Consider the following 27,347-nt stretch of genomic DNA (forward strand, 5'->3'; position numbering starts at 1 on the left):
GACGGATTAATGACACAGATGGATTTCTAATTTTTTGAGGACTACTGTAATCAAAAATATTGTTTTTAAAATTAGACGGCCTGGTTGTTACTATATTAATATATATATATATATATATATATATAGTATAGTATAGTATAGTATAGTATAGTATATAACTAAAGTCTTTTTAACAGGCCATATTTTGTCTAAAGATCGGTGCGTGTTGTTTTCTGGCTCAGTGTCTGATAAATACTAAAAATAAAGTTCGAACAATAAGACCCTTTTTGACTTATTTCTCTTAATTTGATCAAACAAAGGATTAAAGTTAGGAATTGAGTAGAATTTTAATTTAGCACAGAAGCCTGAGTTAAGCTGATGGAGACATATTTACAGTTTTACTCTATTACACCCATTGTGTGCCCTCTGGTAGACCTGCCTCCATGAAAATAAAAGATGTAACCAAAAACACTGATCAATTCTGCACTTAAATGCCATTTGGTTATGTCTGGTTTAACTGACAATCATTTGCTTTAAATTTTAAACATGTCAGGGGCAAAATAAGCATCTGTTTCCTTTTCACGAGTATACATATAAAACATATTGCTCCTCAGCAGTAGAGCAGTTAAAATCAGCTCCATATACTCCAGCAACATTTAGGTATTGATTAAATGCTCATAAATCAGTAATGTTGCTAATTATTATATCTTGCAATAAGCGAATACAATGAGTTCTGGTGCTCTCACGTCGTCCTGGAGTATGATCCATTTATTATCTGCATCACTCTGCCCTCTGCAGGCCGGCTGTTGTCATTACTGCCTCAGTAGTTGCAGTACCGACCTGTGACCGCGTGGCGGCAGCCTACGTCGACTAGTTGTCTGCAGGCAAAGATGGCGGTGCGGAAGAAAGACGGCGGCCCGAATGTAAAATATTTCGAGGCGTCTGATACCGTTTCTCAGTTTGATAATGTCCGCGTCTGGCTGGGAAAGAATTACAAAAAGGTACTGACCGCATGTTTTGTAATCATACACACGGAGCTTCCATTATTCAGTTTGGAATGTGAGCACTTACCTATTGGGCAGAGGCAGTGACAAAGAGAGGAGGGAGGGTGCTGCTCAGCGTCCAGCTGTTTGATTCACTCGAGCCGGGATACAAAAGGATGCTGAGCCGACAGCTGCAGCAGATGCAGCCGCTAATGGCGGTATTCCTGTACAATATAGTAGCGAAGCCGATGCAAAAGCATCACGCAGACAGACCGGAGAGGATGGATTTGCGTGGAAAGGGTGACTTTAGCTGGCCAGGCAGCTAGCTAGCTATTAGCTAGAGGGCTAACGGTAAAGCTGCTCAGATCCAGATGTTGGCTCTGTGGCGCGCCGCGCTCACTGAAGCCATGAGCGGTGTTAAATAACACTGGTGCCGGTGATGAAGCACGGTGTTTAATAAAATAAATATTTCTTTAAACATACACCAACAACAAATACGAAGTGGATAATATTTTATGAATTAATCCTCCAAACCAATAACGCTACGGCGCTTCATCTGTGACACGCAGCAGCTGGCTAACTGCACACTGCAGTGTGGTTTTGAGTATTTTCCCTGACTGCCCCATGTCTGTGTTTTCCTCTCAGTACATCCAGGCCGAGCCCCCCACCAACAAGTCTCTGTCCAGCCTGGTGGTCCAGCTGCTCCAGTTCCAGGAGGAGGTGTTCGGTCGACATGTCAGCAACCCTCCGCTCACTAAGCTACCTGTATGTGCACCTCTGTCTAAAATCACTAATACAAACACTCTGAAAGCACTGAGACACTCTGAAACAGCTGTATGTGTCTTATACCTGCAGATGAAGTGTTTTCTGGACTTCAAGGCAGGAGGGGCTCTCTGCCACATTCTGGCTGCTGCCTACAAGTTTAAGAGTGACCAAGGATGGTAAGACTTTCTTTCTTGCTAACTTTAGATCACAGATAAAGTGTTTAGTCTTTAAACTCCACGGTGCTCAGTTGGATGTTGGCTACGCTGCTGTTTCATGTGTAACTCCAGTCTAATTTCCTGGTAGGCGCAGGTTTGACTTCCAGAATCCATCAAGGATGGACCGAAATGTGGAGATGTTCATGACAATTGAGAAGTCCTTAGTGCAGGTGTGTTTTTTATTCTATATTTTGTAACGATTTGTAAGCTCATGTTTTTATCCTTTGCTTTTCAGTGCAGTGTGTTCGTGAGGCCTCATGTCTCCTCTGGGACTGCCTCAGCTTTACAAAAAGAAATAATGAAGGGTACATGGTCATGTGACCACAGTAATCCTGCTTAACCAGTCTTGAAGTTTTATAATCCAGATGTCTTCATCTGCAGAGCCAGACAGTGTTCTAATAGGAATTAAACATGCACATATTTATTTATATTGCTCTCTTCATATTTCAGTTAATGTTTGCAAATATATTAGTTTAATGGAAGACATGCTGCATCCTTTTCAGAATAACTGCCTGACTAGACCTGTCATCTACCTGAGCCCTGACATTGAGCCAAAGCTGCTTGGGAAACTGAAAGACATCATCAAAAGACATCAGGTGTGTTTTTTTTATTTGTATCATGCACCAGATGTTATTTACATACATAAGGTTTGTCCTTGTGTTATCCCCACTGAAATGTACTTGATTTTCTGCAGGGTTCAGTGACTGAGGACAAGGCCTCCAGCTCCCATGTTGTGGTGCCTATTCCCACCAGTCTGGAGGAAGGTGAGGCCTTCTTTTGTTAGGCACAGCCTGTTTTTATGTACTCCATAAGCAAAACCCTTGCTAATGTATACAATCTTTTTGATCCAGAGGAGTGGGTACGTCCTGTGATGAAGAGAGATAAGCAGGTGTTGCTGCACTGGGGATATTTTCCTGACAGGTTTGTCCTCAGTCAATGCTCAGACACACAGCCGTAGCACACAGATAATACACCACACTGAAAACCTCATCTTATGATGGTCCCCACTCTAGTGACATGGGTATCTGCTTCTAATATGTCTGCTGTCATTTCACAAGCCTTAAATTGTCTCCTGGCTTGACCTTTGACCTTGCTTTTCTCCCTGTTCAGTTATGACACCTGGATCCCAGCCAGTGAAATAGAGGCTGCTGTGGAGGATCCTCCCAGCCCAGAAAAACCAAGGAAGGTATTTGTTGCTGCTTGTTCTCCTGGTTTCAGTTATTCTTTGTCAGTTTTGTTCACATTGTGTGTGTCAGTCTATCTCATGTTAAACAGGGCACTATGATCTTTAAGTTAATGACATATGTTTGAAATATATCTGACATATACCACTCTCACCACTTTATTCTCTCTTTGTTCTCATTAATGTCGCTTGGCCACAAATCTGATTTAGGACCACATCTAAAGTCAGTCAAGTTGTCAGTTGGATTTATGTGTTCATACAGACAAGTCTGTCAATCAAGTCTGAGTCACTAACTTCCATATATGTACATGGCAGCCTCTTACTAAGGCTAAAAGATCCTTAGAATGAGTAGTATATTTAAGCGGTGCTCATTTTATCCAGTTAAAGTTGTGTTTAACATTTAACAAATATGGCATCACATTAAAATTCTTAATAATTAATCACGATTAATTGTGGCATTTAGCCGGCAACGATTAATTGTACACGATACAATTTTGCACAAGCCTATGCCGCATTTGATCAAAAACGTTCTCACTTTTACTTTATGTAACAAAACTTCCTTTCTGTTGTCACCACTTCTGATGTAATGCCATGCTGTTTATGTTTGAACTGTGTGGGTGAAAAAAAGTTAAAGTTAAGTCTTGTCAGTTTATTTATACAGCACCAATTTAAAACTATCATTATGAAAGTTTATTTGGGTTATCTCTCATCAGAAGCATCAGCTGGTAGCCCCCCAGTTGGTCAGTGTTACTTGTTTTTCTATTTTTCTCTCACAGCAAGACATCCAAGCATAGAGCACTGTGTTAAACTGGCACTTGGAGCCTCAGAGGCTGCTCTAGTTCTCGATTGAGCCATAAATTCAAAGCAGTGTCAGTATGTCTTGTTGTATATTCAGCATGTCTGTTGCTGAAGGCAATTACTGTTCTCTAGGATGTCAGAGAAAGAGCAGTAAAGCATTTAAACATTAAGAGCTGCAGATAGACAAACAGTACGTTACTTTGCTAGCTCTCCCACTGTATATGAGTCACTGAGTCATTCGTAGGTATTTATTAATCTACATACTTCACATCCAGCCATTACATTCTGATACAACACAATGTTCAGCTCTGCTTTGTCTAAAATAAGATGGCGACATGCTTACTGAAACATTATTTGTTCTTTGTCGACAGGTCCATGCCAAATGGATTTTAGACCTGGATCAGTATAACGAGTGGATGAATGAGGAGGACTATGAAGTTGGAGAGGGTTGCCCTAAGAGGAAGAGGATCTCTGCCAAAACCCTGACAGATGAGGTGACCACACCAGATGAACGGAGGGACAAAAAGCCTGGCAGCGCCAAGAAGAGGAAGCGCTCACCGTCACCTTCTCCCACCCCTCCACCGCAAGAGAGCAAGAAGAAGAACACCAAAAAAGGGTGACGCAATACTGCATGGATATGAACGACTGTTTAATGTAAGATCAGTTAAACATTTTAGTATAAAATGATGTTTTTTGTGTTGACAGGCCAACAACCCCATATCCCAAGTCAAAGCGGGGCCAAAGGGAGGAGGAACAGGAGGATCTATCTAAGGATATGGAAGAAGCATCACCTGTTCCAGCATCTGAAGAAGGAAACCCAGCAAAGACAAGTATGCAAGTCTACACCAGTACTGTGAAATTAACAAAAGCAAGACAGTTTCATGTTAAGACATTACATTCCATTTTTCTGTCGTTCTGAAGACAACACCAAGAAAGACTCCGATTCAACCCCGGTCAAAGGAGGGACTGATATGGGTGAGCTTCTTTTGTAGCACCACCTGTAACCAGTGCAAACCATTTAAAATAGTAATTTTGTGGTAGTGTGTTTTTTTTACACATTTTGTCTGATTTGTGTAGATGAGCAAGAGGATGAGTCCATGGAAACAACAGGAAAGGTAGTGTCCTGAAACAATTAGAACATTAAACTAAATGACAAAAAGAAAAACTTGTATGTGTGAACTTAAATGTGTCTGTGTTGAAACAGGAAGAGGAGGAAGGCTCCCCAGGTGTGAAGGGAGAACCAGTGAAAGGCTCAGATCTCCATGAGGACAACGTGACTGAGCAAACCCACCATATCATCATACCCAGCTATGCTGCCTGGTTTGACTATAACAGGTAAGAATTCACATGTTTTGCCTGTTTTGGTCAGTTTTCACAGACATTGTATTTATACATGTTTAAAGAGCTCTAAATTGGTCGGCTCACACATAATTCTGTTTTTACCTCCAGCGTACATGCCATTGAGCGTAGAGCCCTGCCAGAGTTTTTCAATGGGAAGAACAAATCAAAAACCCCTGAAATGTAAGTATCAACACAGTATTAAGTGATTGTGTTGTGGGTGTTAATTAGGTGTGGGTTTTTTATCTGTCAGTGATTTATAAAGGAAAGTGTCTGATGCTGCAAAATGACTTCTCTGACCCTCTTTCTTTCAGTTATTTGGCCTACAGGAACTTCATGATCGACACCTACCGACTGAACCCTCAGGAGTACCTGACCTCAACTGCCTGCCGAAGGAACCTAGCAGGAGATGTGTGTGCCATCATGAGGTAGGTGGAGCGGTCGTGTGACTTTGTCTAATCAGTATAGAGTCTTGAGGGGAATCACAATGTGTTTATTCTCCTACAGAGTCCACGCCTTTCTGGAGCAGTGGGGACTGATCAACTACCAGGTGGACTCTGAGAGCCGGCCCACACCCATGGGTCCCCCACCCACCTCTCACTTCCATGTCCTTGCAGACACTCCATCCAGTCTGGTTCCCCTACAGCCCAAGACGTCCCAGGTCTGTAAACATTTCAACGTCAAAACACTAATAGACCCGAGCACAGAGACTACAGGTAATTTAACATTTGTCCCTGCAGACTCCTGCCACCCAGCAGATGATGTCATTTCCAGATAAAGTGAAGGACAAGCCAGCTGATCTGCAAAACTTTGGGTTGCGGACTGACATGTACAACAAGAAAACCAGCTCTGTAAAGGTACATAGACCAACTGAATGATTCTGATCAGTGATTTACCGATATATATGTTGATGTTTTTAAAATGTTGATGTTTTTATGTGCAGAGCAAGAGTACAGCAAGCTCCATGAGGGACTGGACAGAACAGGAAACACTACTGCTACTTGAGGTACAGTGAACTGTTATTATTGTTTCTTTGATAATACACTGGGGATGCCAACATTTAGCTAAAGGTAGCTCTCACTTCCCTCAGGGTTTGGAGATGTACAAAGATGACTGGAACAAGGTATCGGAGCATGTAGGCAGCCGCACGCAGGATGAGTGCATCCTGCACTTCCTGCGATTGCCCATTGAAGACCCATACCTGGAGGACAGCTCATCGACCCTGGGCCCGCTGGCCTACCAGCCGATACCTTTCAGCCAAGCAGGAAATCCAGTCATGAGTACTGTGGCCTTCCTCGCCTCTGTGGTTGACCCACGTGTGGCCTCAGCTGCAGCCAAGTCTGCTCTTGGTGAGAATAATCTTCTTTTCAAATTTCTTTGCTACACAAGAGGATGACTGATAAGTGAGTGAATAAGCAAGTGGCTAATCAATCAGTTCTTGTCTCTACCTTTCAGAGGAATTTTCTCGTATGAAGGAGGAGGTTCCTGCAGCGCTTGTTGAGGCACATGTGCGGCGAGTAGAGGAAGCAGCGAGGGTCAGCGGTCGACAGGATCCTTTGTATGGGCTGGAGGGAAGTGGAATCGCAGGCACCGGACTGGAGGAGGGAGAACGACCTGGTGGGATAAATACAAACAGTATGCAAAATTATAAGAGCTAAAAAAAGTTTTTTCAGGGAGATAAATGAGAAGTTATAACCTGTCTTCTTTCTAGATGAAAGCAGCGATGAAAGTAAGAGTGAAAGCCAATCAAGTGAGGAGAAGAGAGAGGCCAAGGTATGATACATGTTTACTATTATTATGATAAAAATATTTGGGAGTTCTGCTGATGAACTGTGTTGCATTGTGTTATGTTTACTTTTCCACACAGGACAGCAAAGAGGCAGCAAACGAGGAGGAGGAGAAACAGGCAGAGAACGGGAAGAAAGAAGAAGAAAGAGGACGAGAGCCTGAAGGGGAGAGGGACACAGACAAAACAGAGTCTGAGATGGGTATGGTAGCGTTTTTTTTTTTAATGTATGAGAATTATAGTTCTCTCAAATGTAAATATTTAACTTGTTTTCCCTCTTAGGTGATGGGGAGAAGGAGAAGGATGGAAAAGAGGGAACAGAGGAGGCACAAAGAGAAGGGGAGAGTGAGGGAGAAAGGAAGGCGAAGGTGGAGCGTGATGTGGGAGAGGGGAATCTGGCCACAGCTGCTGCCTCTGCTTTAGCAGCTGCTGCTGTCAAAGCCAAGGTAAAGTTATTTAAATCAAGACCTTCTCCTGCTGTGTCTTTCATCATTTTTTGTCCTTTAGAATCTAACCTCCTAGTTCTTTTTTGTCACAGCATCTGGCTGCAGTGGAGGAGAGGAAGATCAAATCTCTGGTGGCTCTGCTGGTAGAGACCCAAATGAAGAAGCTCGAGATAAAACTGCGACACTTTGAAGAACTGGAAACCATCATGGACAGAGAGCGAGAGGCTGTGAGTGAATTCTAGGATAGCTAGTATTAAGATACAGCAAGCCTATTTACAGTATATGCAGGGAGCATAACAGTTCATATCATTTGACATGTCTGTGTGTGTGCAGCTGGAGTACCAGCGGCAGCAGCTGCTGGCTGACCGTCAGTCCTTCCACATGGAGCAGCTGAAATATGCTGAGATGAGAGCTCGCCAGCAGCACTTTCAGCAGATTCAGCACCAGCAGCACAGCCAAGCCGGGGGGCCTCACTCCAACCAGGCTGCCTCAGGCCCACCACCTCAAGGCCTAGCTGCGACTCAGCAAGCCCCCAACACACCAGCACCACAACCGGCACCCAGCCCCGCACCACCAGCCTCTTCGGCCACAGCTCCTGAATCCCAACCTCCTGCAGGTGCTCACACCTCACCCTCCTGCCCTCCAAGCCAGACCCCGGCTGCTCACTCCAGCTCTAGCACTACACCCGTACTCCATGGTGAGTTAAAAGTGTAACAAAAAATTGCAAAAGTTTGCTGTCAAATCCTCTAATGTGACCAATTTAACTACACATATATATTAACGCAACATAAAAATGTATGCATGTCATGAGTAGGTCCCTGATTGAGAGTTGTTGGTTGTTCTTTGCTCCAGACTCAAACCAAAGGTGATTGTTCCTTTGCACTAAGAAAGTAAGGGGTAAAATGTAGAACCTGGCCGCTCTGCATTTTTGAGATTTTTTACTAGTTTTGTCCTGTTTGCCTCTCTCACAGAACCCAGCACCCCCCTCCCTGGGGAGACACTCCACCCCTCTGCTCCTCTCCCTCCTCCACAGTGAGATTAAAACAAATGCCTGAGGGTCCGAGTGACTATCCTGCCTGTTTCATCTGAAATGAAGAATTCATCAACTGAAGGAAGAAAACACATTTTACATTTTTAGTTTTCTTGATTCAATGGGACAACTGAAAGAAAAAATGAAGAGACATCTAACTCAGTCCACCTGTGTGTTGACTATCTGTTGACAGAGAAGTCCTTTGAATTGAATTCATTTCCATGCTGTGTGGTTGACTGGACAACAACATCTCACGTCATAATATCAAGCTGGTAAACTTAGAAAGTCTTACCATCATGCTGGCACTCGAGGAAAAGAAAGAGAAAGACTCATCTTGTGTTTTCAGTGTTTTGGAAATTGTTGCATTTATTTTCCTGCAACAGTTTGTCACAGTTTGTGAAGTCTTCTTCTTCATAATCTCTCCAGAGTCCCCCCTTGTACTCTAGGTACTAATTAAAATACTATATGTAAGGAAGAAAAGCACTTTTAATGTTTCCCAATGTCTCATTGGAAGACTTGAAGCATCCATGTAATTGAACTTTAGCACTTATATCCTTATGTTGTCTTAAATACTTTTTTCATACTTAAGGTTTTGAAAACTTGATTGGAAATTTTTCCTGTTTACTTTTATTCTTATGTTACATAGACAAACGGTCACTCTACAGGGTCAGGCCTGAAGGTCACATGTGTAAAAGCCAATGAAAAGTCCGCAGTGAATGAAGAAAAGATTCAAAATTGAAGAAGCCTGTTTGAAATTAACTTAGTTTGGATGCAGTTAAAAAAAAATGTACTCTAAAGTTGGATTTGTCTGTTACAAACACACATTTTGTTACCCTGTAAATGTCGAATTATTTGAAAATATTGACACGCACACCTTTCAGCAGCACTTGAAAACGTGTCAGTGTGGAGCTTCGTGTTATGGATCAACCGAAAGCATCCAGGCTGTAGTTTTCTGAGGAATGTAATAATGTTGGAGAAGAATGACTGAAAAGAAAGTCAGAGAATAATACTGACATTGTGTTAGCGACCACGAACGTGTTCATTCAGAATTTGTGTTACTTGCGAAACCAAAATCTTTTTTATAATCATGTTTATGTCACAATTATTCAATGAGTTTTAGTATGGTAAATGGGAATTGAAGACGATTTTTTAACAGCTTGTGTATTTCAAATTAAACATGGAAGAAATGTTAATGCTGTCAAACACAAGGGAGCACCTTAAACAACTGACAATGGAGAATTGTGTCCTTAATATCTGCAACAATATCCTCACTTTTTATCCTATGAATTTTTATATTTTTTACTGTTTTTCCATCTTATTTCTTTGATATGTTGACATTGTAACTGTATATTATTATTATTATTACCTTTGTAACCCGTATTTACCCTCTCCACTGTCGTGCGTGTGTGTGTTTGTGTGTGAGATTCGGACAGGTCTGCGGATATGTCTGAGATGTGACTGTGAGCATGTGTGTTTGTGAATGCATGACATTAAGCTCTGTAAACCATATTACCATTCAGTTTTGTTTTCAAAGCCATCTGATGTGTTTACCAAGTTTGAAGTTAAAAAAAAAACATACTACGTTCTGCACGCCATCACATCAGTGTCATAAAATATAATCAGATGGTGAAACTTTACAGTTAATGTCCGTCAAGCCAGTATTGCAGTCCTCACATCAGCTGTGAGCGTAAATGGACTTCTTTTATCTGTGTTATTATTATTACATTGTGTGGATTTTGTGATATGAAATGTGTCTGTTCAGTTTCTGTATGTTTTTCACTATGCTGAAGGTAGCAGCCGATGCGTTGATTATTAAACAGTAGAAATGATTTTTTTTTCCTCAGTAAATCATCACATTAGTGCTGACAGTTCCTCTGGCAGTTTGTATTAAAAAAATGTCAAAACAAAACAGGTTTTAAATACAAAATCTTTGGGGGAAAAAATAAATATGTGAAGAGGAGCATTTGTGTGGAGTGGTTGACTAGCAATAAAGATAAAAAGGGTAAATCTGTAGCTAGAACATTTGTAAAGTAAATGTGTACATGGATTTATTCAACAAGCTACTGGGTTGAACAAACAATAGCTTCACTCATTTCACTTTGGGAAAAACGTTGGGTGTTTGAAATAACTTTAATGTCCTGTTAGGTCCTATGTCCCGTCCTGTTATCAAGGTTCCATGAGCCCCTCGGTTGTGTTCTAAAGGTCCCAAGATCCAATCTTACCTCCTCTGGCATTTCAGTGATTGAATTAGCTGCTTATCAGCCTTTTATCAGTAAATCAAATCATTGTATTAAAAAAAAACGTGTTTATAATATTGTAATATGTCATGTGTAGTTGCATTTTATACATTTCGTTTGTCCAGAACTTCATAAATCTTCAGCTATCTGAAGGGAGTACCCTGCCTGGGACCCTCCTGTGATCAGTGGACAGCCAGCTCTGCTACTGGAAGCACAGCTGTTTTTAAGATTCTTGACCACAAACTGAGAGGCTAAATGCCATGTTGTAAACCAGGAGTTTATTCAACACCTTAAAATGAAACAGAACATATTGTTATATCCATCCACAAGTAAAACCACAAGTTGGACTGACAAAGGTTAAATCATTAGGAAATTACTATACTGATTGTGCCTGCGTGAATAATGTTGGGAAAATCAGATGGAGAAGGCACTTTAAAAAAAAGGGGGGGGGGGCTCTACAGTAACAAAACACTTGTTGGAGGTAGGACGACATGGATGGAAGGGTGCAACAAGACATACAAAAGATATCAACATTCAGGAGTAAAATTAAAGCTGGAAGTGTTTCTGACATCATCTCAACCGCTCATCACCACCCGGACGAGTTCTGTGAGGAGAGATGGAGAAACATCATCAGATCAGGTACACAATCACACGTCCAGAAACAAACACAAGACATTTTCCTAAACCAGCAAAGAGGAGCAGGAACCTGGAATAGGGTGGGTCAACAAGAAGGTGGGGTCAGTGCTGGAGGCCCTGTTTGTTAAGTGTCAGGTTGGCCACTGAGGGTGTGGATTACATGACCCTGCACAGGAGCTACATGCAGGGAACAGTGGTGGGTGGGCGCAAAGTAGCACTGCAGGACAGGAACACCCTGATACTGAGGCGGGATATCAGCGAGGGGGGGGGGGGGGGGGTTGGGGCTCTTAGAAATGTGCTCATACCCTTGCTCAACCAGATATGATGTGATGAACAAAAGCTGTGAGATAGGAACACTGAGTTAGTGAGCATGTGACACAGCTCAGTACTTTTTACAAACTGGTTGAGGTGTTTCTTTATTTACCTTCATAGTTAATGCAGCCATTGGTGTCTTCGTGCCCTGCTAAAAGAGTCTCCACCTCATCTTCTGTCATTTTTTCACCTGGAAAACAAACAAGATAAACTGATGTTCTCTCAGACGAGACAGCAGGCCTGATAACTGCCTGAGGAGCAGCATGAGGTTTCAGCTGTGATTACTTGATTAGGTCTTTTACAGTCGTTGCATTCTGAAGGTTTTACCTAGTGTGGTGAGGACATGACGCAGCTCTGCTCCCATCACTGTGCCATTTCCCTCCTTGTCAAAGACCCGCAGGCCTTCTACAATATCTTCAAAAGAGCCCTGCTCCTTGTTTTTAGCAATAGCCTGAAGCATAGGCAGGAACTGCTCAAAGTCCAGCGTCTTTTGGTTCATCTCTGCAGGAGATCAACGAGACAAAATGAGGGAAGACGTTTATTTTACATTTGCTGCAGATATGTTATGAAACACGACAAACTTGTCTGATAATCTGGAAGCCTGCTGAGCAAGCCCAGTAATTATGTGATATAGATCAGAACATCTGTAACACCCTTAATCGTTGATGAACATGCACACATGTTCAAGTTATCTGTGACACCTCTACAAGCATATAGCTAAAACATTTTAAAATGCAGATTGTTTTGGATCTAAATGGTTGACACCAAATTGTAGCAACACAGGACAAGGGTACACTGAAGTAAGACTGTTGCTGCCTTTACAGACAACATGGCCAAGGTTCTATTTTTCTTTTAAACCTATCACATGTAAAATAATTGGAAAATAGGCCCTGTATTTGAATATATCAGGATTGCCTTTTTACAAAGTCAATCAAACTTAGACAAAACAATTATAGCTCAAGTTTCAGATGCCACTGGTGAATCAAAGGCTTACCTTCTAACTTGGGGTTTCCCAGGACTTTGAGCACTTCAGCATTGATTGGGTTCTGTCCTAAAGCCCGCATCACCTCACCGCACTGGCTGTAAGTGATCTTCCCATCGCCCGTCCGGTCAAACAGAAGGAAGGCTTCCTTGAACTCTAAACAAAGATACAGAGAAAAGAACAGTCATTCAGCTGCACAGACACTAAACAGCTCTGAATCCTTAAGAAGCTACTGGTAGTTTAACTGAACAAACTTGTTTGTGTAGAGTTGTCCTAATTAGGTTTGATAGGGATCACATGCAGTTTATACAGCTGCAAGACATTTGCATATCCTGACACTGGTGCATAGGTAAGTGACCTTTCATGGCAACATATCAGCAACCAAAAGCAAATTAGATGTGTGTGACTGCAAAGATAAAATGTCCATATTAAAAGTACGTGTCACTAAATGCACCAGCAGGCTCATGTACTAAATATACCAAAAGGTGAATGTATGCATCTAATATGTAGAAGAGTAGTCTGCTCAATCACATGATGGGCTAAGGTTAATCTAGCAAAACATCACTAAGACAAATTGTCCTATGTGCAGTAATGTACAATGTGCTATGTGTCAGCACACACTGCACTGCAAACACACACACTGAATCCATACACTTAATACATATATTCTACCATTAGCATGCAAACACACATCAACATGCTTCACCACTCGCTGTTTGCGGGTTAGTCCATCATTCTTGTGCTAAATATTTGTCTAGTTTGACTCGTGAGGAGCCTTTAATCAATAAAACTACTGCACACCACCCAGTTAGAAGGTGATTAGCTCTGTCTGTCAGCGCAGTGTTTATTTACCTGCAGGGATCCAGAGATAACTGGCGAGCTACAGGGTCAGAATTCATAAGGAACTTTCACATATGTGCTACTATATCACTATCAACATTATTCTAATAACTAGCAACATCTTTTGACATGTTAACTCTCATGTTGTTATTCAGATATCAGGGTTACTCACCCAGGATCTGGTCCTCTGTGAAGTCAGACTGGTTTCGTTAGAAGAAATGGGAGGTAAGAGTTAGATGAGGTTTAAAAAGAGACATTTTATTTAACAAATAAAGCTCAGCGTTAAAGCTAGGATGAGTGAAGCAGGCCAGTAGTACAGGTACGCAGCGGCTAGCTGTACGTTCCCCTGGGTTAGACGCTCTAAACCATTGAACAACACTGAATTAAAATTTAGCATAAATCCACCAAGGGCAGATATGTTGACAAATCATTGTGGAATAATATCTGGACTTACCATGTCTGTGTTTAGGTTTAGATAACGGACGGCTGCGGCTCTTCAGTCAGCTCTGAGCTGGGAGGACACCAGCGGGTTGTAGACTTGGTACGTCCCTGATGATGTCAGCGTGGCTTGTAGAAAAACAGCCAATGACAGGGCTTGATTTAACAGCGGCCGCGCGGGTTTTATTTTGGGGGGTGTGATGGGGTGAGAAACTACAGAGCGATGTTTACCCGTCTATTATAAAGTCTTGTCGCTTCCCCAGATCATTAATATTTTTCGTTTTGATGTGAAGTAATCGGTTGCTATGGGTGTGTAAAGAGAAGTTAAGGTAATATAACAAAATGTTTCAGAATAAAAAGATGAAAAAGATGCCATCATCTGTGGTGGGGCCATGAGAATAGTGAATAAGATCACCACGTCTCCTCTGCCCTCTCTGCAGAGCGTCTATCAGCGCAGAGTCCAAAGGAGAACTGCCTCCATCATCATGGACCCCATCCAACCCCCATTCTGTTTACTCTCCTCCCCTCTTGCCGGAGGTACAGGAGTGTGAAGTGCATGACCACCAGATGCAGAAACTCTTTCTTTACCTCCTCCATCAGACTTCTCAACAGCTGAGGAGCAGGAGTCTGTAACAATAGACTGTACCCTGCACATACTGACATCACACAGTAACTGCAATATTGTCTACTGTTCTATGCACCTTAATATTCAGTATGTTCAGTATTATGTATATAGATTTACTTTACTTACTTATTCATAGTTTATATTTTTTGTTACTTTTTTGCATGCTCTATTTTGTCTATTTTGTTAAATTATGGTATTCAGTGAGGACAGCAAAGTAAGCATTCCATTGTACAGGAAACCTGTTTCATTACTGTGAACATGACAGTAAACACTTTGAATCTGTCCAGGGGCCCTGGAAGCGGGGCTAAGAATGCTCATTTAACAGAACAGATGAAATGAAAACTGAAGTCAGCGTGGTGATGTAAATTATAATTCATTCTAGTGTAACCTGAAACTGTATGTAATCTTTGTAATTATATATATATATGTACCATCAAATGCCTAATAACGTAATACCTTTAGTTTTTGTGGCTGCAAATACTGCTACCTAGTGTTTGACCTTTCAAACTGCAAGTACTCATTTTTAGATAGTGTTCACTCTTTTAATTTAGCACCATTTGCTTGTAAGTGCACTGATAACGATGTTTTTCATGTTAACCTGGTGTGCCGGAGGAATGCGCATATTGTCAGACATTCATAATTATTGTTACAAATTATGTCAGACCACAGTATTTCTGAAGCCTCTCAACATGTTAACCTTTAAGTTCTGCTGTTTCTTCCTGTAGCTGAGTCTCACAGTAATGGACCCAGTGTCTCAAGTTGGTGTTGTGAATGAGGGGAACAGCCGGAGGTAAGAAACCATTCAGGTGAGAGAGAAACTGAATTTTGATTCCTTGATGTATGTCTTACACATATGGTAAAATTGAAAAATAAAATGTAATTACATCTTTACTTTTTAGAGGTCAACGTTGGGCAGGACTGCCCAATGACAGACTATTCCTACTCTCACTAACAGACCAGAGCAGATTTGGCCACCATTAACATTTGTTATTGTTGCTCTGTTCATTTGACCTTTTTACATGTTCAGCTTGTGTGTTCAGGGTTTTAGTGAAAGGGCAAAGTGTATGAATGTGACAGGTTTTATGAAGCCTTCATTTTGTAGGTGCAGTAAATCTATTTTAACAAAGCTTTCCCATGTTAACACAGCATTGATCAGACTGTGTATGATGTTTTAACTTGAGATTCAGCATCCCACTGTCTAAGTTGAAGTATCATGATGCACTGCATTAATGTATGTTTATAACCAAACCTGATATGAAGCAACAAGTACAACCAACACGGAACAGATCCTCAGCTCACAGGCAGCTCTGACAGACACATCTGTCCTCTTTCATTCATTCTAATAAGGTGCATTTATAGCAGTGGTCATAGCTTTGTTTATTGAGATGTTACATGTGATGCATTATCATATTGAGTGTCTGATATAACTGATATATCAGCCAGTCTGAATGTGTTTCTATAAATACTGTGGCACCGAGCTGTATGTGTCTGTCTGTAGAAGCTGGTGTTTCCTGCACCTTATTGAGGTGAGCTGTCTTTAAGGCTTTAAATAAAATTGCTCAAGATATTTCATTCACCACACCTGTGTTTGGATGGATTAAAGACTGAGTGGAAGAGAACTCTGAGTTCAGCTTTGTCTGATAAAGTGACAGAACAGCATCTTAGCATTTTGTTTATTATCCTCTTTGTAGGATTCAGCAGTTTAGTTTTCTGTCAGTGATTTTTATTCTTATTCATAAATGTATTTATAAATACTGGTTTGGCTTGTCAGATTAACAATGAGCTGTCCTACACAAATGAAAAGAGATAAGGCCACAAAGTGAGTTACACTGGCTGTCTCTTCATCATGGCACCTGTTAGTGAGTGGGATTTTTGAGGCAGCAAGTGAAAAGTTTGTCCTCAAAGTTGATGTGTTTGAAGCATCAAAAATGGGCAAGCATAAAGATTTGAGTGAGTTTGACAGCGACCAAACTGTGATGGCTAGACGACTGGGTCAAAGCTGCAGCTCTTGGCGGGTGTTCCTGTTCTGCAGTGGTGAGTATCTATCAAATGTGACCCAAGGAAGGAACAGCGGTGAACCAGGGACAGCCAAGGCTCACTGATGTACATGAGGAGAATTTCGCACCAGCGGCCATAACCTCTGAGGAGTCTGGGGAAAAGACTGGAATTAAAACCAAAATAAATCCCCTTCAGTGTGTTATATGTAAGTTTTCAGAGCCCATTCATGAATTCATATTCATTCAGTTCAATCACCCATGTGCTAAATTCCTCGTTAGAGCTGCGGAGCACACAGAGTGAACCTCATTCTGAGTTCCAGGCTTAAACTATTTAGAAAATGTGTTGACTTGTGGGAAGGGCACAATAGATCACACAAGTGTGTGTGCGTGCGTGTTTGCGTGCGTGCGAGGCGGTGCCACTAACTGTAATTATGTGGCTGAAAGCTCCTCCTCCCCCATTCTTAATCCCCTATATCCGCTAATACCTCAGACGACATTTACCACACAAGTACCAGCTGCCGATCAGCGACATATCAGTGTGCTCCGGGCTGTGGAGCTCCGTGTCTGGGTCCGTCTTTACGGACCTCTGCTGCGCTCAGAGAAGAGAAGCGGGCACACCAGGTAAGGAGCGCAGGAGGGCTCAGCTTCAGTCCTCTGAAGTCTGAGTTTTTGTGAACACCTGTGCAGCCTTTAGGACAACAGGCAGAGATGTGAGGCTCCACATTATAATCCTGTCTGATGGATGCCTCCCATCAACATCCTGGTCTTAACTGATGATTTCTGAATTGCTTCCCTACGCTGCTGACAAAGTTATTGGCATGTTAAATACGCATTTACCTGGGCAACTAATTCCTTTAGTGGCTGCTGTTAAAGTGACTGCTGGTGACAGTGTATTGTCTGTCTGTTGAAAATCTGCAGCCTGTTATGCTGTAACTGTGGCCACACAAGTGTTTCCAGATGTTGTTCCATGCCTCTAAACCATGTTTTCCTAAAAAAATAAAAGAGGTAAATTCATTCAAATTCTGCTCTAATACCAGGGAGTCCTGGGAACACAGTTTCAATACCTGTGCACATCAGGAGACGGGTGTTTGGATGTGTGGTGTGAGGAATGGAGGCAAACCGGTTCATGTGACTCACCATAACAAACAAAGCATGTCCTAACCCCTGGTCGTTCCTGTCTGGAATTTAGAGCTTCACATCTGTGACCTTCCACTGATTTTTGTTTTCTCCTGTAGCTGATCAGAATGGCCACGTCTGACGATACCGAGGGCTCTCTGACTCCTGTGGATTTTATCCAGCTGCAGCACTACATGGAATGTGAGTTCTCACTTGCAGTGTTTCTATAAACCTCTTACCAGCTCAGAAAATATGACTGTAGATAAAACCACACAGCTGTGACGTGCTCCATCTACTGTAATACTTACTTTATACAGCATTTACATGCACAAAACCCAGAATATGGTGACCATTCATTACTTTATTAGGTACAATAACATCATAAAAATTAAAAACAAATATTTTCAGGATAATAAATATTTCAATTTTAGTGTGTTTTATTGAGGAAGAGTAGATAAGAAGATAGGAGACTGTAACTGCAGTCAAAGTCCAGCAACCCACTTAAATCAATTACACCACCTGTAATCACTCCAACCACACCAGTTCAGAGCAACACACAAACACCTGTGCACTTTGAGGTATAAATATTTGATTTTAAAATGGTACTCTGAATTTTTTTTACTCTACTTGAACTTACTTTAAAAGTTTTAATCTATATTATACACAAAGTGAAAGCCGGTGCAGTCTCTAAGTGCAGAGAGCCATCATCATCATCATCCTCTGGAGGATCATTCAGCATCCACACAAAAACACCAACAACAGCTCTAAAATGTAAGTGCATGGTCCTGAGCTGATGCAGAATTATATAGACGTGTTGACAGGAAACAAAAAGTGCTACAGGGCTAAAAATATTCAGCCGTCCACTCAAAGGCTTTGAAAGAAATGAAATGGGTCTGTAGGCTTTTAGCGTTTTGGGGGGGAGTATTTGCATGTTGGATAATGGATGAATAGATAATTACAGCTGGGTCTGGGAGCAGCACCTCTGACTGCAGAGCCCAAACCCAGATTTGATGTCAGATACACCAGTATGCTCACAGACTTGATGAATGTTTTAGGGACCATGTAACTAATGTGTGACACAAATAACAAATAACAAATCTAGTCACTGAGTATTTCACGTTCATTGGTATTGTTCTGTTTTATGACAATTTTATGAAAATTTCAGTTTGTTGTGTCTTTTTGATTAACTCTCACAGACAGCAGTTTGAGGGTGAAAGATGTGATTAAAGAGTTTCATCCCGGAGGTCGGCTGGCACAGCACAGCTTTGGAGAGGTAAATCATCATGATTGATTGACACTTTCAGTTAAAATGTGATAAATCCTTGAAATATTTTAATGACATATAGCAAAAGTTTATTGATAACAATAATTTAAGTGGTAAAAATGATGGAGAAAGACTGATTGTAAACTCCAGTTCAGCTTCATGCCTGATTGAAGACGCATGTTTATTCTCTTGGTTTAGCAGAAGAAGAAGAAGCTGTTGTGTTACTTTTAAACAAAGGAGTCTCTGTGTGTGTGTGTTTCTGTGTGTGGGACTGATGAGGGGTTGCCAGAAAAAATCTGTTTCTTGCAAGGCTTTCACCGCAGTAAGACGAGACCTCCCCAACTGTTAGCAGGCCTTTGAAAACAAACTCTGCTGTCTGACTCTTTTTTACTTTTTTATTTTATTACATGGTGATTATTTCAAGTATGGCTACATAATGCTTGTTTTTGCATCAGCTCAGGCTTACACACATGAGTGTGCACACACCATTAAAGTAATTGTGTCTATATAAGTGTGCGTGTGTGTTAGCTGCTGGTGTCTCCTGTTATGAATGTCTTCCACTGATCACTCATAGTGCAAGCTACAAGCTTCAAATGATAAAGGTTCTTTCTCAGATGTCACATCTACATTTGATTGTTTTGTCCCTGTCTCTCTTCAGTGTGTCGATGCTGTGGGCTTCTGTCTCTTTCTGAAGACCTACCTTGAAGTAGATGACTTCCCTGCAGATTTCTGCAAACGCCTCTTTCGTTATTTTCAACATGTAGAGCAGGAAGGGTCCACTAAGAGCCCTCTGCCCAAAGGAGGTAAAGACTCCTGAATGTCTGCTCTTCTTAACAGAGCAGGTGTTTGGAAGAAGTGTTGTCTTCACTCTCTGCTTGCTGGAAATGCCCCAAAGAACTTCCTGAAAGTAATCAAAGAAAGAATCATTCTTCAAAAGCAGCTTGTCGTCACTCACCTATTTTTATCTTGTAGAGTTGCATCACAGGAATTCTGCTGTAGTGTAGATGCTTTGGAGATTAGTGCACCTGTTCAGTACAATATCACAAGAAAATATCTGATTTTGTACTGCAGTACTATATTTCAGAGTCAGAAGTGAATGCCTGATGTTTTAGACCTCAGTCATTTGATAAAGTGTAATAAAGATTCTGTGCATGTCTTTGTATTCAGGCGGGGTCTTTCTCCGGGATGTATCCTGTTACTTCTCAGTGCTGGAGGAGGGACAGCCGAGGGAGAAGCTCGAATGTTGGTTTAAGCTACTTTTGAAGCTCTTGTGACACATTTGTTATAGTTCAGCTGCATTTATTTATGTACTTACTGCATAAAAAAGATCAAACCTGAGTTTTTTTTGGTTCTAGTTACATTCAAACTGTACGACAAAGATGGCAACGGACTTCTGGACAGTTCTGTAAGTTGACAAGTTATTGACAGGTTGCTAAAGCACTACATATCTAAGTGTGTTTACATGTGTAGTTCAGTTCTGTCTGTTCACACCAAAGTATTATATTATACACAGTTCTGGTTAACTGTCCATTCATGCAGAAAATTACTGCGAAAGTAGACTGCTGATGTATATCTCACCATTTAAGTCTTTACAGTTATTAATGTGGTTGTAATGCTGTTTGTATTGTTCAGGGCTCCTGACCTTTCTGATTGTCTTAGGTTACCGTATATTTGCACACTGATTAAGATGGATATAGTTACAGCCAAACCTCATGTCTGATGTCTCTGTTTCAGGAAGTGGATCGTATAATCACCCAGATGATGCGGGCTGCTGATTACCTGGGCTGGGATGTGACTGAACTTAGACCAGTATGTGTTTACTTTTCATCCTTTTTTTCTTTTTCAAGCATGCATGATCATACAGTAGAGGTGCAGGAGATGAAGTATGACAACAAATAGCACAGACTGAGAGATATTAGAGGAAGTAAACTAAATGGGAATTATCTGATTTAAAAAATGAACTGCTGTTATCTGATTGGACAGGTGCTCAAAGACATGATGACTGCAATTGACGTGGATGACAGTGGGACCGTCACTCTGGAGGAGTGGGTCAAGGGAGGCATGACCAATGTGCCTTTACTTGTTCTGCTGGGACTGAAGGTGAAAAACTCGATTTACAACATTGTACAGTTTTACTCCAGCCTCGCTTATTATGTCACCGTGGCCTTGAGTGAATCAGCTCCATTCAGTGTCTGAAAGCTGCTGTTGTCTGTGGGTTCTGTTTCCTGCAGATGACAGAGAGGGACGGGCAGCATATTTGGAGGATGAAGCATTTTAACAAGCCGACCTACTGCAGCGTGTGCCAGAGCATGCTGCTCGGCTTGGGGAAGCAAGGACTCTGTTGCACCTGTAAGAGCTTAGAGCCACCTGCAGGGGGCAGCCATGCACCTTGCAGACTGTACAAACTGGAGGAGAAAGCCTTCCCCAATTTCAGTGAACAACCTGATATTATTCACATTATAGACAGAGGTCTTCATCTTGTGTCTTTTCTGCATTTCTCTCCTCCTAGGTTGCAAGTATACAGTCCACAGCCAGTGTGCCAACAAGAACCCTGAACCATGTGCTCGTACCTTTGTCAAATCTAAAAAGGAAATTGGTGTAAGGAGCATATTGATCACTCTTTATCATCTTTCATCTTTTGCTTTCATTTCTGTTTTGCAATTAATGTCTGCATTTACACTTCAGTTGTAAAAACAGGATTTTAAAAGACCAGTGTGTCCTCTAGTAGCCGTACTGGCTCCAAAATCTGTCATTCCTGACAGACCTCCATGTTAAAACTTAAGTCATATGATATTTGTTATCCATGATGAGAACCTGTGGTGGCTTACCTACATAAGGTTCATTATTAAATAGGAGAAAATCACCTTCTTGGACCAGTGCTTGGTTTGTCCAATGTTCTGTAAAGATGGACAAATTTGTGTTGTGTCACAGTGTTTTGTGATTATCATTTTGGAGCTCTCACCTTGTTTGCTACGCTAGAGTCTGCCTAACGTCTGGTTAATCCAATTATAGGCAAGCTGTGGAAGGTGAATCGAACAGAGGTTGGTGGTTGACAAGCAGGCAGCTAACAAAACATTTTTAAAGATTTTTTTTATTTAGATTAAATTAAGTTAACCTTTTTATTTCTGCAGCAAAGTTTGACTTTTAATTATTTGGAGACAGTCCACTGGAGGAGCTCCAGTTATTTAAACACCATATAGGCTTTTTTTTCAATTTGGTTTGTCCAGTCTGGACTGGGGATTAGTTATTGGTGATTATGCACCTATATAAAACCTAATAATGGACATTATATTCCATTAATGCTAGTGTATCCCATAAATCCCTTACATTGGTCCTTTAAGAGGGTATATTCACGTCAGTTCTGATTTTTACTGACCAAATGGCAGTGACAGTAAACACATTAAACACTGGGAACATTACTGTGCATTAGTCAGTAAATGCAACCCATCAGTGCGGATTTCAGCTGGCACAGTCTGCTCTTTACATCTGTTAAATGTTCTAATTTTGCCCAGTGAACTGTTCACTACCTTTTTCCTGTGCGCAACTCACTGATTCACAAAATCTGTAATAGATCATAGCAGTGAGCTGCCCAAATTTCTTTCATTGCTGTGGGAGGTGGAAGTGCCAGGAAGGAAGATTTGATCCTGGAACACACATTTGCCAACTCAGTGTTTATTCAAAACGTCATAAATCTGAGCCTGTCCACAGCTGCTTCAGACATGGGTGCGGTCAGAACTGCTTCTGTTAAAGTCAACGATAAGACCATTTTAAGTCAGTCAGGGATGGATTGTTGTCTTTCCAGTTTTGAGCAAAAACGTCACAGAACAGACAAATATGTGTGTAGTTTACACGAACGATAAGCAGCAGTTGTAAGATAACACCTCTTTTTTTAATCCTGTCTGTGTCCCAGATAGCAGCTCATGACTGGATCAGAGCTGACTGTAACTCCACCAAGTGTCAGGTCTGCCACAAGAAGATCAAAACTGTAGCGGGAAGGCGCTGTGTGTGGTGCCAGGAAGTGGTGAGGATGGCTTGTTTTTGTCTACTTTTACACATAGCTGAATACTGTCTCTGTATCTTTCGCTGTATATTGAGTGCTGTTTCTTTTTAAGCGCCATGACGAGTGCCTTTTCTCTGGATTATCCACCTGTGAGTGTGGGCTTTTGAAAGATCACATACTGCCTCCATGGGCCATCTATACTATCCCAAAGGTAAAGAGCACCTGTAAATGAGACTGTAAAGCAGATTTAGACTTTTAGGATTATTTTCAACTGTCAACGCTTCTCTTTGTTTCCTGCAGGAGGAGGACACCAGCCTGCTGAATGTCACTCCTGATGGCCACATCCTGCAGGTCTGCCCACACCTTCCTACATACATAATGCTCTCTAACTGAAGTGCTGAAATTCTCAGATTTCAGTGATTTGTCAAGTTATTTTCCATTTTAAAGTGCTCTTCAAAGTTTGGACCAGTTAAGAGGTTTGGATGTAATAAATACAGCTGTTATTGTTAGCACATTGATTGATTTCTGCTTCACTTACATGGTAAAATCTTTTCCTGTCCTCTATGAATTCTAACTCTTTCTGAGCAGGTACTTGCAAGTCATACCTGTTGTTCATTTAATTAAAAAAGCAATAAAATAGATATTGTTAATATAATAATATCATAATATAACACAGGAATATGCAAAAATATAAAGTGGAAGTTTATACTATTTTGCCCTTTGTGTTTAATCACCATGTGTCCAGAATTCTAATATGTCACGTATGTCTTTTTTAGATCGTTCCTATTCCAGACACCCACCCTCTGCTGGTGTTTGTCAACCCAAAAAGTGGAGGAAAGCAAGGTGAACGGTAAGCATCACTTTTTAAAGGAGTGGTGGATTCTCCATAATACAGTATATAATATATTTAATCAGAGACCATCTAATTTAATGTAATTTCATTTCATTTATCATACAGTGTACCTTTAGTGTAAGGGTGATATTCTTTGCTTTGCTTCCTGTGCAGAGTGCTCCGGAAGTTTCAGTACCTGCTGAACCCTCGCCAAGTCTACAACCTGTCCAATGGAGGTCCTGCTCCTGGGTACAGAGCACTTTTTGACAGTTGTAGTATAAATAAACATGTTATTTGAAGGTATTTTTCAGTAATGCTAAATTTGTCTTTTAGTTTGCACTTCTTCCATAACTTGCGTAAGTACAGGATCTTGGTGTGTGGAGGAGACGGTACAGTAGGATGGCTCCTGGATGCTATAGGTATGAAACATCCCTCTGAAGGGTTGTTTGACATGTATGCATCTGATAATCACCTGTGACACCTGTGATTTCAGACAAAGCAGACCTCCAGGTGAACCCTCCTGTAGCTGTTCTGCCTCTGGGCACTGGAAATGACCTGGCTCGCTGTCTGCGCTGGGGAGGAGGTAAAATCAATCAAAACATTAGCTCTATTCAAATCACTCAACAAGTGGCTCTAGTGTTTGGATCATGTGTTGCACATTCAAACTGTGTCCATAAAAGGATATGAAGGATCCGACTTGAGAGAAATCCTGAAGGAGATTGAAGCTAGTGAGATTGTTCCCATGGACCGCTGGAGAATCCAGGTGATACCAGAAGACCCACAAGCGGCTGGAGACCCTGTGCCCTATGAGATCATAAACAACTACTTCTCTATTGGAGTGGTGAGTCCCAAACAAAAACAAACATCACACACATGATATGATTACGATTTAACCGGTGTGCTTCTGTGTCCATGTGTGCAGGATGCTTCTATTGCTCATCGTTTCCACTCCATGAGAGAGAAACACCCACAGAGGTTCAACAGCAGGTGAGGAATCAGCAGTTTTCACATGAGGAGTGTTTATGTTGCAAATTAAATGATTGTTTTTGTCTTGTGTTGTTTTTAAGAATGAAAAACAAACTTTGGTATTTTGAGTTTGCCACTTCAGAGACTATCTCTGCCTCATGCAAGAAGCTGAAGGACTGTCTCCTGATTGAGGTCAGAATTTCTACCCTCCTCAAGCTATTTCAACAAAACTAATAAAACTGTAATTAATCCTGAAATGTTTTTGTTTATATGACATCAGTGCTGCGGAAAACATGTGGACCTGAGCAACCTGTCTCTAGAGGGCATAGCTGTCCTCAACATACCCAGCATGCATGGAGGCTCCAATCTCTGGGGTGAATCCAAGAAGTCTGATGGCGTGGCATACGTGGAACACAGTGAGGTTATCACTGACCCTGAACTATTAAAAACTATCTCACAAGGTGCGACATTGTTTCTCTGTGCTTTCCTGAATCACCAAATACACATGTACAAACTCTCTGAATGTGATCTCTGTGTGCTTTGTGTGACTCATTAGATATGAGCGATAAGCGCCTGGAGGTGGTGGGCCTGGAAGGCGTCATAGAGATGGGACAGATCTACACTGGGCTGAAGAGTGCTGGGCACAGACTGGCACAGACCTCCCAAATTACCATAAGGTTGTTAACCTTTATCTAGAAAATACCAGAAATATTCTAGACAACCTTATAAACAAGCCAGAGTCATAAATTAAACATGGCAATGTCACTTCTTACTGTGTACAGAACAACCAAACCCCTGCCCATGCAGATTGATGGGGAACCCTGGATGCAGCCTCCTTGCACTGTGAGTGTTACGAGTCTAAGAACCAGTACACAATACATGAGCATGTCTTCACATTGTTTGAAACCAATAATAAAAAGAATGGCAATAAAAAAATATTTCCAGGAAGTGTACATGCAGACAGCACCAGTGTCTTTGTTTCTGTTGTTTGTTAAACCCTGAAGTCTTTAAATATGATTTTTTTTTTCATTCATTTAGATCCACATAACTCACAAGAACCAAGCTAACATGCTAATGGCTGCTCCAACCAAACCATCCGGCTTCTTTCATCTTAAGTAAAGATTCCACGGCATCCTCCTCTCTGCGAGGCTCACTGCACAACATTAGCACTAACATGTGAGTGTGTATCTGTGTCTTTATCTAACGTTTTGTCGTGCATGCCCTCTGCACTTGATCCCTGAGGAATCAAAAGTGCAAATTTCATCAGTCTGATCGCTGCTACTGTGTGCCAACTTCAATGTAATGCATTATGTGTGTCTGTAAGTAAAGATTAGAGCATGTTGTCTATCAACAGGATATGTATGGATATATTTATGTTGTGATGTTTTTCTCGTGGTAATTGTCTTGTCGAGTTTTATCTGTAGTGGTGAACAACCGGCTGTGTTTGTCCTCCAGAAGCTCACAGCAGCAACAACACTGTCCTATCTGATGTCTTTCACTGTCAGTCTTCAACCAGTGGAAAGAAACATAGATATTTCTGTCTGTGTCTTAAATAGTAGAAAAACACTTGCAACAGATATAACATCTGACTGAATGAGACTTTGTAGATGATGACATTCCTCTGTGTTTAAAAGGAATATGCCTAACATATGCTTCTTTAAAGTTGGTTGTCCTCTAACTTTGCTTTGACACTACACATTAACATTGATTTAAAGGTGGTTTTGTTTCTGTGATGTGTCCTTTACTGTCAGCAGTCATTCTTGCTTTGAAATGTATTGTAATTGTACACTCAGTTATGTCTTAATAGCAACAAAAAATGGCAGCAAACCAAAGGTTTACATAACAAATGGCAGTTTTTCTCAGTTAATTTAACAGGAACCATACCTTCATTTTTTTTATTTATAGTCAGAGGAACATGTGTTTCTGCTCATCTGTCTAGAAGAATGTACTGTATGTTAACATTTAATGGTATTGCCAGCACACTGGTTTGTGTATTAAACACTTGATTGTGTTTATATTAGAAGCCACGCATGTATGCTGCCTACTTGTTGAAATTCCAATTCTAAGTTGCTGAAATCTCCCTTTTATTCCAACATGTCAGCCTCCAGTGAGGCGGGCTTTGCTTCAGTGGGAGGGGGAGAAATGAGGTAATCCAATGGTAGTGAAGCAGAAAAAAGTGTGTGTGGCATGTTTGTGAAACAGCTACACAGACAGGACTGTGATAGATGAACAAAACAAAAGACGTTTCACTAAGACTGAAATTTTAAACAAACAGATTGACATATTTATGTTTTACCAGTGCAAAACCATAAAGCATCAGCTCGTAAATTAAGAGATGTCTGATCTGTATGTCTGGTGAGGCTGGTGAGGTATACATAGTTCTAAATCGGCTGAATTTCAAACATCCAATTATATAATATGTGGTTATTTATATAAGGTAACATATTTAACTGTCACATACAATGCTGCAGCAGTGTATATGATGTGCTCTGTTGTTTAGCTTGTGTTTAATGTGCAAAAATCATTGCATGTCTTGCATGTGTATGTTCAGTCTACTGCAATAAACTCCAGTACCATCA

The 27,347-nt window shown here is 41.1% G+C and overlaps 3 protein-coding genes across 7 annotated transcripts; 2 read left to right on the forward strand and 1 right to left on the reverse strand.

The window, feature by feature from the left end:
* Window positions 1-863: 863 nt before the first annotated feature.
* On the forward strand, window positions 864-8,532 carry smarcc2 (SWI/SNF related BAF chromatin remodeling complex subunit C2). Of its 3 annotated transcripts, none has more exons than XM_028406327.1 (26): window positions 864-980; window positions 1,608-1,727; window positions 1,818-1,903; window positions 2,031-2,112; window positions 2,446-2,538; window positions 2,637-2,706; window positions 2,794-2,863; window positions 3,053-3,128; window positions 4,295-4,539; window positions 4,629-4,753; window positions 4,845-4,898; window positions 5,001-5,038; window positions 5,128-5,258; window positions 5,373-5,444; window positions 5,576-5,689; window positions 5,769-5,922; window positions 6,002-6,118; window positions 6,205-6,267; window positions 6,352-6,610; window positions 6,717-6,896; window positions 6,973-7,034; window positions 7,129-7,249; window positions 7,330-7,493; window positions 7,586-7,720; window positions 7,827-8,190; window positions 8,465-8,532. In XM_028406327.1, the coding sequence occupies exons 1-26, from the start codon at window positions 870-872 to the stop codon at window positions 8,527-8,529; spliced, it is 3,171 nt and encodes a 1,056-aa protein (XP_028262128.1). In that variant the 5' UTR covers window positions 864-869; the 3' UTR covers window positions 8,530-8,532. The 3 variants fall into 3 exon arrangements, with proteins under 3 accessions (XP_028262128.1, XP_028262130.1, XP_028262129.1); XM_028406329.1 differs by having other exon boundaries at window positions 6,717-6,878; XM_028406328.1 differs by having other exon boundaries at window positions 2,037-2,112.
* A 2,491-nt stretch (window positions 8,533-11,023) lies between these two features.
* On the reverse strand, window positions 11,024-14,073 carry myl6 (myosin, light chain 6, alkali, smooth muscle and non-muscle). Of its 2 annotated transcripts, XM_028405313.1 has the most exons (7): window positions 13,985-14,073; window positions 13,703-13,730; window positions 12,703-12,846; window positions 12,036-12,209; window positions 11,821-11,898; window positions 11,702-11,736; window positions 11,024-11,364 (listed from the first exon to the last, which is right to left on the reverse strand). In XM_028405313.1, the coding sequence occupies exons 1-6, from the start codon at window positions 13,985-13,987 to the stop codon at window positions 11,708-11,710; spliced, it is 456 nt and encodes a 151-aa protein (XP_028261114.1). In that variant the 5' UTR covers window positions 13,988-14,073; the 3' UTR covers window positions 11,024-11,364; window positions 11,702-11,707. The 2 variants fall into 2 exon arrangements, with proteins under 2 accessions (XP_028261114.1, XP_028261115.1); XM_028405314.1 differs by lacking the exon at window positions 11,702-11,736.
* A 3,007-nt stretch (window positions 14,074-17,080) lies between these two features.
* On the forward strand, window positions 17,081-27,347 carry dgkab (diacylglycerol kinase, alpha b). Of its 2 annotated transcripts, XM_028406648.1 has the most exons (25): window positions 17,081-17,211; window positions 17,826-17,907; window positions 18,376-18,477; window positions 18,903-18,979; window positions 19,629-19,773; window positions 20,138-20,212; window positions 20,326-20,375; window positions 20,705-20,779; window positions 20,954-21,070; window positions 21,202-21,319; window positions 21,480-21,568; window positions 22,881-22,991; window positions 23,083-23,181; window positions 23,271-23,321; window positions 23,747-23,820; window positions 23,977-24,051; window positions 24,136-24,221; window positions 24,296-24,385; window positions 24,483-24,643; window positions 24,725-24,789; window positions 24,870-24,960; window positions 25,049-25,229; window positions 25,325-25,445; window positions 25,551-25,611; window positions 25,807-27,347. In XM_028406648.1, the coding sequence occupies exons 2-25, from the start codon at window positions 17,835-17,837 to the stop codon at window positions 25,885-25,887; spliced, it is 2,268 nt and encodes a 755-aa protein (XP_028262449.1). In that variant the 5' UTR covers window positions 17,081-17,211; window positions 17,826-17,834; the 3' UTR covers window positions 25,888-27,347. The 2 variants fall into 2 exon arrangements, with proteins under 2 accessions (XP_028262449.1, XP_028262450.1); XM_028406649.1 differs by lacking the exon at window positions 18,376-18,477.

The sequence above is a fragment of the Parambassis ranga genome, chromosome 5, assembly GCF_900634625.1.
Source record: "Parambassis ranga chromosome 5, fParRan2.1, whole genome shotgun sequence".
Classification (NCBI taxonomy): domain Eukaryota; kingdom Metazoa; phylum Chordata; class Actinopteri; family Ambassidae; genus Parambassis; species Parambassis ranga.

Bases quoted from the DNA above. Each gene is read 5' to 3' on its own strand.
- myl6 (XM_028405314.1), bottom strand. The intron at 12,847-13,702 runs GTGAGTAACCCT...ATCTTTGTTTAG, and splicing joins CACAGAGGACCAGATCCTGG to AGTTCAAGGAAGCCTTCCTT. The intron at 11,899-12,035 runs GTAAAACCTTCA...TTTGTTTTCCAG, and splicing joins TCATGTCCTCACCACACTAG to GTGAAAAAATGACAGAAGAT.
- dgkab (XM_028406648.1), top strand. From the start codon at position 17,835: ATGGCCACGTCTGACGATACCGAGGGCTCTCTGACTCCTGTGGATTTT. The intron at 24,961-25,048 runs GTCAGAATTTCT...ATATGACATCAG, and splicing joins AGGACTGTCTCCTGATTGAG to TGCTGCGGAAAACATGTGGA. The intron at 25,230-25,324 runs GTGCGACATTGT...GTGACTCATTAG, and splicing joins ATTAAAAACTATCTCACAAG to ATATGAGCGATAAGCGCCTG.
- smarcc2 (XM_028406327.1), top strand. From the start codon at position 870: ATGGCGGTGCGGAAGAAAGACGGCGGCCCGAATGTAAAATATTTCGAG. The intron at 3,129-4,294 runs GTATTTGTTGCT...CTTTGTCGACAG, and splicing joins GCCCAGAAAAACCAAGGAAG to GTCCATGCCAAATGGATTTT. The intron at 5,259-5,372 runs GTAAGAATTCAC...TTTTACCTCCAG, and splicing joins GCCTGGTTTGACTATAACAG to CGTACATGCCATTGAGCGTA.